The sequence below is a fragment of the Cryptomeria japonica genome, chromosome 8 (genome assembly GCF_030272615.1).
Source record: "Cryptomeria japonica chromosome 8, Sugi_1.0, whole genome shotgun sequence".
Classification (NCBI taxonomy): domain Eukaryota; kingdom Viridiplantae; phylum Streptophyta; class Pinopsida; order Cupressales; family Cupressaceae; genus Cryptomeria; species Cryptomeria japonica.
The window spans coordinates 601,197,250-601,213,342 of record NC_081412.1 but is presented as its reverse complement, the minus strand read 5'-3'; the positions used below and the strand labels follow the sequence as shown (position 1 = coordinate 601,213,342).

The window sequence follows — 16,093 nt, the reverse complement described above, 5'->3', positions numbered from 1 at the left end:
GAGTTCCCAAATAGCTCAACAAACTGAGATGTGAACCAATTGGTCCAAAAAAAATTATTTGTACATAAATCTAATGTTTCCAACCATGTCATTTGTGCAATAATATTTGGAATAGTACCATTGTGATTACTCATGGAAAGGTTGAGCAGCTTCAACCCCTTCAACTTTCCTAAATCAGAGGGAAGATCCCCATTTAGTTTATTGTTTGAGAGTTCCATTGATACCATGTTGGGGAAAATATATATGTAGTGTTCATCTTTGGAATCCATATTCAACCCAGTCTCATACATGTAAGATGATTGTGCCATAGAAAATGACTTTGAACTTCGAAAGGTTTCCAATTGACTTTGGAATGTGTCCTTTCAATAAGTTTTGCCCAACATCTAGAAAATATAATTCTGTGCAGTTTGATATGGAAGGAAGGAATGATCCGTTCAACTGGTTATTCTTAATCACTAGTGACCGCAGTTTACTTAGCTCACAAAACTCATATGGAATCATTCCCCCAAATCATTATCCCCCAAATTCAACATTTGAAGCTGAGAACGTTTGGCTAAGCTTGGAGGGATCATTCCATCAACTGATTATTTGCCAAATCTAACATAAATAGCGAAGAGCTAAACTGCAAGCTTGGAGGAATATTTTTCCGTTAGGAAATTGTTGTTGAGCAACAATATTTCTACAAAAGGCAGACAAATTGGTGGTAGTTGTCCGCTCAATGCATTGTGAGACATAGCGAAGACCTGCAGGTAATTCTGAGCTGAAGTGTTTAACAAAAGGCAACCTTGCAGATTATTTGCTGTGAGATTGATATACTGTAGAAGAGTCAGATCCATTAGCCAAGATGGAATTTCTCCAACAAGATTGTTGTCAACTAATCGCAACTCTTCAAGTGAGAACTGAGTTGAAATCCATGACGGGATTTGACCATATGTCTTACATGACGTCATATGTAAGCTAGTTAACTACAATGATGGAATCCAGGTAGTGCTGATATTAAGTTCACAATCGGACAGAGACAGGTCCACTAATTTGCTAAGGTTGTGAAAGAAAGCCTCTAAAATTGTCCAATGATCTTTCAATGTGAGATAGAGATATTGAAGTGAAGAGGGTAGCATTGAGGAAGCAAATGCATTCCCCTTAGCATCCAGGTACGGAAGAGAGGAGAGGCTTGTAAATGAGGGAAGAGTTTCATTTAGCTGTTTGTAAGACAGATCCAGGCATTCTAGTGAAAACAGAGTCCCCAAGGAATGTGGGACATAACCACTTAAAGCATTATAAGAAACATCCAAATTAGCGAGCGAGGAAATGTTACCCAAAGAATCTAGGATATTACCACTCAAATGATTGTTAGAAAGGAATAGGTGAGTTAGAGAGGAGAGATCCCCCAAGTAATCTGGGATATTACCACTCAAGTGATTACTAGAAAGATATAGACCGGTTAGAGACGAAAGACTGGCCAGACAAGATGGTAAGCTTCTATTTAGTTGGTTGTATCTAAGATCAAGTTCCCTAAGGGTCGTGAGCATACAAATACTACTAAGGACGGTTTCACCCTCAAAACTGTTGTCCTTAACCTAAGGACAGCGAGAGAAGACATGTTTGCAAGGGAAGATGGAATGTTCCCACTCAGTGTATTAAAGCTTAAATCCAGGTATGTGAGAAAAGACATGTTTTCAAAGGACAATGGAATTTTCCCGCTGAACATATTACTACTTAAATCGAGGTGTGTGAGAGAAGACGTGCTTGGATTGTTTTCACTGAACATATTACCGCTTACACCCAGGTATGTGAGAGAAGATATGCGTGGAATGTTCCTACTCAGCATATTACCATTTAAATCTAATGTTGAGAGGGATGCATCTATTTTGGATCTAAAATGATATTATTGATTGACTAACATGCGTGTTAGTCGAGCATTTTACACCATCGATTTTGTAATAAACGATTCTAATTGACTAACACATCGCTATCACGCTGTACAAAAGATCCATTTTAGAACCAGAATAGCCACAGCCTTGTAGAGTACTGATATTCCATTGTAAGAGAGGTCTATGGTTTGAAGAAAAGTGAGGGTGCACAAGCTCTGCCATACGATGCCTCCTTCCACAGTATCAAGCCCGAACAGATGAACAGCGTCGACATGATGTGTGGTGTTACTGCAGGATATGCCGTACAAGTCGCAACAATCCGTTCCCTTCTCCCGCAAACTCACAAAGAGAGAGGAATCAGAAGAGTTATTTTTAATGTGAAGAAGAGCTTCCCTCTCGCTGTGGATACATCTGCAGCAGAAGTGGAGAAGAAAGAGGGGAATAACACCCAACAAAAATAACTTCGTCATCGGCGACCGGCGCCATGGAATGTTTTGGAGTGTTTTAGTACAACTGGGTAGCTACTATAAGTAAAGGAGATGTTTGAAGGGAATGGTGAACACATTTTCTGGAAGTATTCTAAAAATTCTATTAAAAATGTAGAAGTAGAATAAATATAGAACAAGCAATTTCATATCAATGGGAAAATTTAGAAAAAGTTATGAATGTGTAATATGTTAATTATGAACATTTTTTTTTGTTGTTGTATCTTATGATCATATTTGAATTTGAAGAATTTATCATAAAATAAAGAAATTAAATGTTATTTTCTTTTTGATGAGTATTTGTTGTAAGAGTAAACAATGTTAGCCAATCAAACTGAAATCCATATTTATTTATTTTGGTATTTGTCACTTTTTGTGAATGCTCTCACTTTGTTGTGTACATATAGACAAAAGAAGTTGTATGATGTCATGATTGTAAAGAAAAAAATTGTTTTTTTTCTTCTTGCCAAATCATTCAATTACAACTATTAATTCTAGTTTTCTATTTTACATACCCAAGTCTAAATGATAAAAAGATGGAAAACCTTCTCAGAGACATTGTACACAACAATACGAATTGGAGGGTGTGTCTTCTAGGAAAAGGAATCACCCATTTAAGGAATATGTTGGCAATGACGTGTGTACAACAAGTATTCCTAAGTGATTTGGTTAGAAGTTCACCCACACAAGCTTCTATGTTATTTAAATCTATCAAACATTTGCACAAAAAAATATCAATATCATTCATCAAGCTCCCATAATTCATTTAAGCAAACATATTGAGCTTCAGTCCCATGTCGTGGACTCATTGTCACGATCTAATAGCCGAGATAATTAAAATTGCATATAAACATTCATAGGTGAAATGTCATTCCAATGAATTTGGAGTGCATTCTAGTGAGCTTAAAAGAAAAGCACACCTTTTCGTATATTTTAACATAGAAATTTGAGCCTCTTAAAACACAAATCTCATCTTTGCGCCTACAAAGATAGGAATGAGAACCATTCAAGAAGGATTTGAAGCTACAGTAGCCTCTTCAACTTCTATTAACCCATTTAAATTAGAAAAAAGTGATTTACTAAAAAAAAATCATTTTATCTAAATAAGTAGAAGGAGAAGTAAACATATTACAATTTATGCATACAGTATTTTTTAGTAAATAGAAGTGTTTTCAATAAGACACAATTATAAAGAAACTATTGTTTAAGTCAATATGTTGTAAAGTGCTAATAAATTTAGAAATTTAATATTTATTGATTTCAAAAATGGAGCTTTCTTCTTTATAGAAATTTGCAAATTCTATATAAAAAATTTCAAATATCAAGAATTCAAATTTATTTTCATCATATCAATGGCCATGGACACATGGAATTGAAGTAATCAAATAAGATAAAACTATTGAATTAGAATCATAAAATGAAAAAAATATTGAGAAATAGTGCTTATGAAACTTGAAGAGATTATACATAATTGACTCCAAGGTATGAGTGCACTCATACCTTGTGGACTCACATCCAGGAGTTATATGGTGATCTTGATTCTCAGCCATGCTCGGATGATCTTATTTTTTATAATAATGTGCCTCTTCATTCTTTAGAGAAGATAACCCATGTATGTGATCCTTTGAAGGATACTTGCACTTTACTTGCATTTGCTTTAGACATTCTTGATTCTTCGTCAAAGGTATTTGATGAGACTTCACTTCAGAGTTCTAGTAATCCTAACCAATAGGAGCATCATTGTCTCTTAGATATGGTTGAAACACATATTATATGTTATTCATTTCACAAAGTATCTATTTGTCTTCCTGATTGGGATTCCCACTTGATAGACATTGGTTTATTGTTTGTGGAGCATCACAGTTTTGATTTGGAGGACATGTTTGAGGGGTTATCTCTTCTCTTTGATGATAGCCATTACATTCTTGTTGCGACATAATATTTGTCTCTATATCTTGCTCCATATCAGTTTCCACATAGTTCCAATTTGTCACCTTCTTGTTTGTTTGATTGGAGTGTGGCATCATCATATTTTATGGACAAGGAGACGCATGAGTAATTTTTTGAGGAATCATCATACATTTGGATTATGCTTCCTACCAATTCTTATCTAGAATGGGAAACATAGCTGCATCTATACATGGTTTTTTTTCTTCCAAGGGAAGAGAAGTTGTTTGTAAGCATTGGATCTTGTTTTGTCCTCAAACACTTACCATTATTGTAGGACATTATTCATTATGGGTGGGAATTATTAGCTCTCTCCTTATCTCTTATGGGGGGTTATTGATTGTATTTTTGTGCTCTTGGGTGATATTGGAATTGAGACCTCCATTTATCACTCATCCTTTCACCTATCTTCATTTGCATTTTGTCTTTTTGGACAGGATTTTTCTCCCATCAGATTTTTTCCTTTTCTTTAATTGTGAAGATTAGTTGTATTTGCATTGTACAAGGGTACCTAACATGCCCTTGATTGTTGAGACCCAACATCATATCATATTACATTCTCATATTAGTATTGCATCATAAATTTCTCTCCCTAAGTTGCACTTAAAGGGGGGTGTTGGAGTAAATATTATTTATCTACTATTGCTTAAGTTCCACTTAGCTAGATATAAGTTGTCATTTTATATTTCTTAAGTAGCTAAGTTTACTTACTCCCAACTACTCTTGCATCAAGTTGGGCCATATGGCATTCCTTGTGCCCTTATTTATCTAGCCTCTTGCCTACATAAGAAAAGGCAATGTGAATTTGTAGATATCTCAATATCATTCATCATTTCCTGGTGAACATATTCTCTCTCTCTCTCTCTCTCTCTCTCTCTCTCTCTCTCTCTCTCTCTCTCTCTCTCTCTCTCTCTCTCTCTCTCTCTCTCTCTCTCTCTCTCTCTCTCTCTCTCTCTCTCTTTTTGTGGAAGTTTCTTACAGTCGTGATCTTGGTTTGTGATGTTTCCTCTAACAATAACTTCTTTAGACCTATGGTTGGTGGTTCTCCTATGAAGGATTTCTATATAAGTTTATTGTAATCATGGTTTAAAGAATAATATATTAATTCTCTTTAAAGTGTGGGGTTTCTCTCTTGAAATGGTTTTCTTCACATACACTTGTGCTATAATATTTATTATTTTTATAGCACATGTCAACCCAATACTTCAAGTCGCACTTCCAATTAGAAATCAATATAGATATAAAGAATATACAATAAAATTTCCACAAGAAGTGAAAAAAATGGCCAATGTTTCACATCAAATAAAAAAGTATTTAATTATTATTATAAGAAAGGATCAACATGAAACAAATTATAATCATACAATCAATGAAGAGAAGGTATAGAAAGCAGTTATATACAAAATAGAACATAATAAGTTTTGTATAGATGTCCACATCGATGAAAATACTCTTATTTAACTTAGATCCAATTTAGATAATTTCATCAAATGAACTCTTTCCATATATGTTATGATTCTAATGCATATAAATATTTATTCTATAAAGATGATTAAATTGATGAAAATAATCTAAACCAACTTACATCCAATTTATATAAACTTTTTTGATCAATTGAACTTTGTCCACGTGTAGTGTGATTTTGATGCAATTGAATATATGTTTAGATAAATGTACTTAAAAATATCTATGTTAGTTTGAAAAAAAAAATTATTAGAAATAATTTATACCAAGACATTATAAGTAGTGTCATAGAATCATCATCTATATAAAAACTAAAAAACAACCAATATATATTTTAAATAAACTCAAGCTACAAAATAACTCTTAAGAAAATAAAATTAAAAATTAAAAATAATTCTTCGATAAAATAAAACAAAAAAAATTCTTAACTGAATTAAATAATTAAAAATGATATCTATAATAATCCTCATTAATTGTAAAAAAATATAAAAATATTATTTGTATAAAACAACAAAACTTTTTTAATTTTATGACCTGATTTATCTTTCCATCAATCAATTTAAAACTTAAAAATTATAAAGATAGATACAAAAATAAAAATAATTATTTCATGATAATTGCAAACTGAACCACATTCTCCCAATAAAAAAATGTGTTATTCATACTACAGACTCACTTTCCTATGCCGCTCATTTTTATACTAAATTAAAAGTTACAAATTGTTTTTCAGAAAACAACAATGCAGATAAATCAAAAGAAATACTAGCAGTGATATTTAGAATATTGGGAGAAAAGGCTATGGAAATCCTTTGTCATGAACCATTATAATCCAAGGTACAGATTTAGAATATTGGAAGCAAAGGCTATGGACATCCTTTGTCATGAATCTTGAGGGATTTAATGTTCACAAAGATGATAGATAAAATTATCCATCCAATTAAAGCACACGTCTCTCCATTCTATGTGAAAGCACAATACTGCAATTATTGTAGCAAATCCTATTCCATAACTTAAACCCATTCCAACTGCCCACCATTTGTCCATTACATTTGCATCATTATTAGCTGTATTATTCCATTCTGTCTGATTTTCTTTGCAACCTGCACCACAAAGTTTTGTCCTGTTTTCAAGGGGAAACCCATGAAGATTGGGATTTCCTAGAAAAGAAGATGCTTCAAAAGTCCAAAACTGCTTTCCTTGTGGTATTAATCCGGACAACATGTTGTTCGAAAGATTCAACACAGCAAGGAATGTTATATTTGAGAGCTGGAAAGGAATTTCTCCTGACAACTTGTTTTGTGAAAGATCCAGAGACTCCAAATGAACCATGGCCCCAAAGATTCTGGAATTGAACTACTTAAATTATTATTTGATATGTTGAGAGAAATTAAACCCTGGAGGAATCCTAATTCTGAAAGAATAGTACCTGACAGATTGTTACCTGAGAGATCCATGAACTTGTCTGCATTGTATATCCTCCCATATGTTAGAGCCCTTCCTTTTATCCAAACTGTTATTTCATCCTCATATTTTGATTCATAAACAGATTGCATATAGCGCAATCCTCCAGCTGAACCAGAAAATCTAAGTTCTACTTCAATAATTTGAGATTGATTGGCCATAGCATATAACTTGCTTAGATTTTGAGGAATACTTCCTGATAAATTGTTATTGGATAAGTCCAGAATTTGAAGATTATGCAGCCTCATAAGCTGGGTTGGAATTGTACTTTTAAAATTATTAGAAGTTAAGCTGAGAATTTTTAAATCTGTGAGCTTTTCAATCCAAACTGGAATGCTGCCTTCAAATTTGTTATTTCCCAAATCAAATACTTTAAGACCCGTGCAATTTGAAATGGACAAAGGAATAATACCTTCCAACCTGTTGCCATTGAGATTTAGTGTGCTAAGAGTTTGTAGATTTCCCAACTCCTCTGGAATCTCCCCTTGCAAAACATTTTGAGCTAACTTTAAAACGCCTAATCCAGAACACAACCCAATGCTTGCAGGAATCATACCTGTCAACTTGTTATTTGAAAAGTCCAAAATGCCCCATTCATTTGAATCTGTACATATTGAACTTGGAATTTTTCCAGTGAGATTATTCCCTGACAATGATAGAAAGTATATTGAGCCGATTGTTGCAGGAATGGAGCCATTAAACTTATTGTCTGACAAATCTAACATAAATGAGACAAAATCAAGAGGCGGAAGTGAGCCATATAATTTATTCTCCTTCAAATCCACCACAGTAAATTTATGGGATATCTTGCGGGGTAGAGAACCTTCCAGTTGGTTGTATGAAAGATTGAGCATCCGAAGATAAGGAAGATCCCATAGCCACGAAGGAAGATTTCCCACAATGTAATTACTTGAAAGATCAAGGTATTCCAATTCATATTGTTGTGACAAAAGTGGAGGAAAATCGCCTTCTATATTGCAGGACCTCAATCCCAAGTACACCAGATGGCCAAACTGTGGAACCCAACTTGTGGAAATGGCAATGGTAAATTGGTTTTCAGAAAGGTCCAGTCCTTGTAGCCGAGTCAGATTGTCGAACATCGGAAGTGAAATGTTGCCTCTTAATCTGTTGGAAGGAAGGGTCAATACTTCTAAACTAGCCAGCTTTGAAATGGAATCTGGAATTGTTCCTGACAACTGGTTGTGGCCTAGATGGAGTTCGCTTAACACCAGAAGCTCACACAGAGATGGAGGAATCTTACCAGTTAGATGGTTATAATTAAGTGACAATACTTCTATACTAGCCAGCATTGAAATGGATTCTGGAATTGTTCCTGATAGTTGGTTGTGGCTTAGATCCATGGTCTCAAGTTTTGAAAAGTCTGCACCGATGAAGAGATCGCACAACAAGGGAGGACGAGTAGTTTAGAATGAAAGAAAGGTTTCCTTTCAAGTCATAATTAGAACTAAGCACAAGATTGTTCAATTTCGAACGGGGAATGAAATTGGAAGGGATGGAACCATTTAGCCTACAACCCTTGAGATCAAGTGAAACCAATGACGACACATTCTCAAACCAGGGGGGCAGTTCGAACGGGAAGGAATTATAGCCAATATGCAGATGTGATAAAGAGGAGAGGTTTGAGAGATCTGGAATATTACCTGAGAGCCTACAGTCAAACAGGTGAATATCTCTAAGACTGGCAAGACCACTGAGGGCCTCACCCCACTTCTCCGAGGCCATTGTCAGGTTCACTTCATCCATTCGCAGGAATTCTAAGCTTCTCAGATTTCTGGCCCATACATCAAACTTACTACTATTCAATATATGCGGATAGTATTGAGCAGAAATATCCAAATGACGCAAGCTTGACATGTTTCCCAACTCCAGAGGGACTTCGCCGCCAAATCCAGCTTCTTTCAAGCTAAGGAATGTAAGTCTCTGCAGTTTTGACAATTGGGGAGGAATGGAAATACCTTTAAAGTCATTCCAGCTGAGATCTAATTGCTGTAGATGCTCCAGATTAAACAGCGATGGGCGAATCTCCCCGCTCAACTCCTGGGTGTAAGCATAAGGACGATTACTCAGATCAAGGCGAATGACATGGGATGTATGGTAATCGCAGCCAACCCCCTCCCACTGGCAACAGTTGAATCCCCGCCAAGAGGATAATCGACCTGAGGAAAAATTAAGACCAGCCTTGAAATCTAATAGAGAAATTCGCTCATCTTCAATACATGCTCTTGAAATTGGCAAATCGCTTTGCAGCATTATTATCCATAACAGCAAAAATCCATAGCCCACAGATATCTTAAGCGAAAGTGGAAACATTCTGTTCTTATTCTGCCAACTGTTGTATTAATTTACTCAAAGGAGCTGTGTTACAATTCTTTCTCGGTTTTCCTATAAATAACTAAACTGCTAACATGGGTAGTCACTGCGTTGCTTCTTTCATCTATTTTTGACTTGACTACGTTTTACGTGTTGTATTTTTCGACGGCATATTTGACTTTTACAGCACATGCATAGAAAATTTCTATATAGGAAGCCTATCTCTGTGTCTAACGTCATACACTGTTAATACGTTTGGCTAAATGCCAAGTCCAACCACATAAACTGTTAATACGTTTTCAACACTATATAGAAAATATGGCTAGCCTTAAAAAGTATTCCACACATTATTAAATACTTTTCTCGCATATATTTTATTTTAATGGTACATGTATAGAAAATATGTTTAGCCTTCAGAAGTATTCCACTTATTGAAATTAAAAAAAGTTTAATATTGACAAAAACATAATACACTTCAAATGAAAACTTGAAAGGTATTCCACCAACATAAAAGAAACTAAAAAATGATTCACGTGTCATCACTTTTGATATAATTCTTAAAACAAAGAAAAAGGGACAATATCCTAGGAATGTATAGAAGAGAGTGGGTTTTATAAAAACATTTGTATGGCTTAATGAGGTTGTTTTTTTTTTGTTTTTTTAATTAGCTTAAAAACATATTAATATTGATATTTTGAAAAGTAATTTAATTTTAATAAATAATTTATAAATACAAATTTAATGAGTTCAAGTTTTAATTCATTTTAAAATATAAGAACTATAATAACTTTTGTTTTACAATTGTTGAAAAAGGATTTAAAGGGTAGATATAGAATTTTGTTTTAAGACATTAATATTCTAATATATTTGAGAAAAATAAGTAAAATATTATAATGTGATTGTGAAATATATTAAAAAGGAGATAATCATTTTGAATAATGTGCACAATCAATTCACTTAATACATCAACTTTTTTACATAATTTAGAAAACTAAAAATAATGTACTATCAACATTTTCATGATTCAAGGGCACAAGCATAATGAAGAAGAAATTCATAGGCTAACAAGGATGAACTAAGAACTAACAATCAAAATCAAGAAAAATACGAAGACAAATATATAAGATTCCTGGGTGAATCTAAGATCCTCAAGTTTGAAGTGGACTTGGGCATGCTGGGAACGAAAAGATCACAACAAACACCTTTATTAAGAGTATATTTAAACTTATTGGAATGATTGAATACATCACTCTTATCCCAAAAAAAATCCATAAATAAATTGATCCATAATCAACTTCCTTTTGGTGCCCCGGAGCGTTTTTTAAGAATGAGTTCCTTATACTAGATATGATTTCTAATAATTTATTATTAACAATAATTACTATTTTTTAGATACTAACATATAATAAATCATTATGGAAGTGTTTAACAAGTCAACTCCCAATGACTATAAGAAAAGAGTGGGAGATGGTTGATTTTTTAGAATTATGGGTCAAATCCATGTTATGCAGCATCACTATTAGATGCCACACAAAGTGCATTGAGATAAGAAATCAAATATCAAAATTAGGAATACATGAATGAAAAATAGGCCTATAAAGGATAGGAATCTATGAGAATAATAAGAATATGGTATTGATAGAATAAATGTGTAGGAATATGTACAAGGAGAAAATGATGATGGATAACAAAAATGGATAGAACTAAACTTAACACAAAAGTATGTCAAATATCACTTTATAATTTTATTGACATATTCTATCAAAATAGAACTAAAGCTAAAATGGAATTAGGATAGGTAAGCAAATTTCATCATTACAATTTTAAATTTGTTAAAAAAAATATGTTTTTAATGTTTTATTTTGAATACTAAATTAAATGCCCTCAATAAACCTAGAATCAGTGTATATACTAGAGCTAGGTTAATATGTATGACAATAAATATTAATTTAGTAAATTTAACTATAACATGATAGTTATGCCTCACCTTAGGAGCTATAATAAAGAGTAAACCTAATAAAATATGTTTATTCCACTTTCATCAATAGTAGAAATAAATATCCACCATCTAGTACATACCTTTTATTTTCACATCTTTTGATTCCTATGTAAGCCCTCACGAACTCAAAATCACCAAGAGTGTTAAAACATAAAGAATTTTGGAGGGCCACACAAACTTGATCACATTTTAATGATCCTTGGAACTCAATGAATAATAAGGTCTAATAGAGTTAAAAAATTTAATAGTTGTCTAATAACTAACAAATAGAAAGCCTTTGAGACCACCAAAAATATAAAAATCTATTATATAACCCCCTAGAACATAAAGCATATGATGAAACTTCACTTATCACTTCAAAGCATGTGATATAATATGATTGAAGCTCAAGCTTATCACATATAATATCATTGGTGTCACCTCAACATTTAGTAACCACTACATGGGCTACCATGAACAAACTTCCATCTACAAGAACTAGGAGTAGGGTACAAGAGGTGCAAGCTTCCACAGGCGCTCTTGTAGATGGACCTGTGGAAGCTTGCACCTCCAGAATACTCTTGATCGACTGAACTTGATGAATTTTCATTTTCTCATTTATCTTTTTAATGCCTTTCGCACAGTTATTCATAGCCTTTTTGCCGATCTCAACCAGATTTCTAAGATTTCCTTTAATGTCTACCAAATCATTTTCTAGGGATGGTATTTTTGGATTCATGCTCAGTTTTAATGACCTTAACAACTTTAGTTAATTTTTGGGTCATTTTAAGGAGCTTATTTGTTTTATTAGGCATTGGAGTCTCAGTGAAAGTGTTAATAGTTTCAAATATTCATTGTTTGATAATGTTGATTTCATTGATTACCCACTAGAAGCACTTCTCTTGACTAGAAGTGGAGCTGGCCAGTAGCATGTCAATATTCACTGAATCAATTTTACTGTTGTTCAAGTCCACCTAGTCCAGATTTATGGGAATACCCAACTTAATCTCCTTATCCCCTTTGTGATTTGGATCCATAGGTTTCCCCACGTTTTTCCTTGTAGAGCTAACATTACCCAAATCCCAAGGAGGAGGGGTAATGTTCTTTTTGGTTGACTTTACAGGTTGGGATTTACACTTCCTACTACTGTTAGTGCTAGGAGTGACCCTAGCAAGGGGACCCTCTTCCTCGGAGGGCCTATACTCTGGATCTTCTTCTGACCCTTGAAGGTTCTGCCAATCCATAGCAAACCCTTCATCCTCAATTTCAGTATCAGACACAACATGCACATCATGACCAATCTAGGATTTGGGGTCACTATCACATTTGAGGGTCAACGAGAGCTTGACTTCATATTTTTTAGCATATTCCATTATAAGAAGGATCAACCCCTCATGTAAAATAGGGCTTTCATACTTCTTTGCATGGTTGGATAGACTATGCTCCAAAGAGGATAACAAGTAAAATGACATAGACATTTTTCTATCATGTCTAAAATGGTTTAAAATAGTGAAATGATAGGAAAAACTACTAACATAATGGTCATCGAATGTAATGTACCTCACAACTACCTATGCAACATTGGCCCATAGTATCAACAGGTATTTTCTGTTGTAGCCCCCATCCGTCGTCTTTCTAACCCTGTCTCTCTCAGTCTGCTTGTCAAAGAAAATGAAAAGGGATTCCTCCATCACCTTGCATTCTCTGTAGAATTTCTTCCCCTCCATCTGTAAACCAATAATACCCAAAATTAGCTCCTCATCAATTCTAAACTTAGCACCATAGGAAATGAGGATTCCATTATTCTAGCCATTAACAAACCCTTCCATCGCTCTAGAATCATGACCATGTAGGGTTTTAATGTATGGGATGAGGCCGCCATTCGTAATCTTAGTCCACATATCCTTTCTTTACTCCCACTTATGACACAAAGTCGGCTCAATCCTATTTTTATTTTCCCCCATGTTCAAATTGCTCCTACCAATTTTGAGGCTCACCGTCACATAAACAAAGCAAAACCTGAAGACAAAAAACCAAGAATCCGGGAATAGTTTTGAAGCCCTAGTATTATGTCTACTCAAATTATTGCAAGAAGTAGTTTTATGCATGTGATGGGACCGTACCATTAATATTTGTCTATTGAGAATCCATAAAACTTGTAGCATCCTTTCATGTCACTTCACTCAAGTGTATCGGGAAAGTTTCCCCTTCCCTCCACTGTTTGATTTTTTTCATAACCCACACCCAAATTCGCCACGTAGTTTGCAAGTTGGTTGCCTTCCTGATAGACATGCATGATTCAGACTTCATCCAACTTGGAAATCATATTTAGGCATTCCTAGATTAAGTGCTTGATTGTCCAGTTGGGCTTCATATGATTAAGCAAGAAATTAATAATATTTAGGGAGTCACTTTCAAGCCATACCTTTTTATGACATCTCTAAATAGCAAGTTGAAGCCCAAGGTAAGTTGCAGAAAAATGATACTTCATGTAAATAAAAAAAATTGATATAGTAAAAGTGCAGGAAGAAATCACCATAGTATAAGTAAAGAAAAATAAAAATGGGATAAATGGGTGTAAATGTAGGGAAATGTGAGGCTAAAAGTGGGTGAGGGGTCTTAATAGGTCATCTATTTTCATTAAACCAATGAAACTAAAATTAAACGAGAAATTAAGGATGCCTATTCACAAAATTTGAAGGTGTGATAATACCAAGAATTGTAATGTTGAAAAAATGATTTTACCACTATTTGGACTAGCAAATTTTGTAGATCAATGATTGAAACTATCCTCCTTTGGTTATTAAGATGACTTTGTGATAACAATAATGTCACGCACTTTGGCCTAAGTGGGACGATCAAAATAAACAACACATCTTAATTTGTATCAATATAGTGAAGAGATTATCAATAATTTAAGGATAGTAAATTAATAAGTTGTGCACCATTTCATAGTTGTACTTAACATTTTATAATTTTAAATATTTTTAAAAAATTTCTATCATTTATTATTTTATTTTTTATTTATTGTTTTTTAATTTTTGATTATGTAATATTATTCTATTTTATATAATTTTCATTGCAAATAGTCATTTTTCATGATATCTTAGTATTACATCATTAACTCCAATATCTAGTGTATGGATATGTAACATCCTAAAAATGCACCCCTTGCAATTTTCGACTGCATTTGGGTCTTCACCTTAGTGTTTGCACCCCTCGGCTTGATCGAAAACTTGAATATGCTCTTGCAAATTAAAAATACATTGTAGTTCAACATAGCACTCTGCCTACACCTTGATCTTGCCCCAAAACAGGACAAGACCAGGGCATGGCATCCTGGGATCCCCTATTTGAGACCTATCTTGGGTTCCCTCCCTTTGGCTCATTTCAAATTGGAGTGGGAAAATCCCCCCTATGTTAGCCCAATTCAAAAATTTAGTTAATTAAATCCCACTGGCATGTATATAAGAGGGATTTCCCCTCTCATATATATATCTAGGATTCCTAGACCTTTGATCATTAAATTAACTTGACTTTGTTTTGTTTCTTTTAACATTTTTCCTATTAGAGCTATTCTCAAATAAAAATAATTAATTGAAACATTGGGAAACTTGATTGAACTATCTTCGAAACAAATTTTTATAACCTCATTTAAATTTTGTAATCTCATTAGGTTTAGAGAAACTAATACAATAGATGTAACCGTGATTTTCAATCAGCTTTTCGTTGGTCAACACAAACGACAACAGGATTTGTCCCGTGAATGCAAATTGAACGTTCAAGTCAAACCACCGAACTTACACCATCGTTGGCCACCGAACTTACACCATCGTTGGCCATCGTGACAAATTTTGTATATAGCGACTCTTCTCAACAATTATTACTCAAGGGGACAGGCAAAAAAGGAAGACAGAACCTCCAAAACATCGAAGTCATATAACGTGTTATTGTGGTTTGCAAAATCAACGGTGTAGTTCACAAGGAAATCTATTGAAGAACTTGTTCAACTGTCTTCTAGAAAAATCCCACCCTTCACGTGACTGTTCACAAGGAAATCTATTAAAAAGCTGGTCTACAGAGAAAATTTGTTTCTCTTTCTACGAAACTGCACTTTGGCTTATATTAATTTGCTGCACCATGTATCAGTTAAGCATTCAATTTTTTTTTCTTTGATTTCTTGAAACATTGATTACGTCAGATGTTCTAAGTCTTTTACAATCATTTTCAGAAATCTGAACCAAATCCTTTTGAACTAATACTATTTATTGTTATGTGTTGTAAAATCATTGACTGAGGTATAGATCGTGGCCTAATTACGGAGCTTCTTTATAAACTAGGCTTCTTGTTTCATTTGATCCATGTAGGCACATAAAATTGTCTTCATGATTATTTTATTTTTTTTATTAATTAAATAGATATTATTATCTATTTAATTAAGTCATTAATATTTTTTTTATTAATTCATTAATTTATATATTCATCTAATTCATTAAACTCTTTTACTTAAATCTATTTTTTAATAAATCCATAATTTTTACCATTCTACATTTGAC

At 33.7% G+C, this 16,093-nt stretch overlaps 1 protein-coding gene across 1 annotated transcript; it reads right to left on the bottom strand.

Moving 5' to 3' along the window:
* Positions 1–1,972: 1,972 nt before the first annotated feature.
* On the bottom strand, positions 1,973–8,589 carry LOC131035333 (receptor-like protein EIX2). Its single transcript, XM_059210568.1, has 3 exons — positions 7,194–8,589; positions 6,741–6,867; positions 1,973–2,282 (listed from the first exon to the last, which is right to left on the bottom strand). Exons 1-3 carry the CDS (start codon positions 8,587–8,589, stop codon positions 1,973–1,975), a joined length of 1,833 nt encoding a protein of 610 aa, XP_059066551.1.
* Between the last annotated feature and the right edge of the window lie 7,504 nt (positions 8,590–16,093).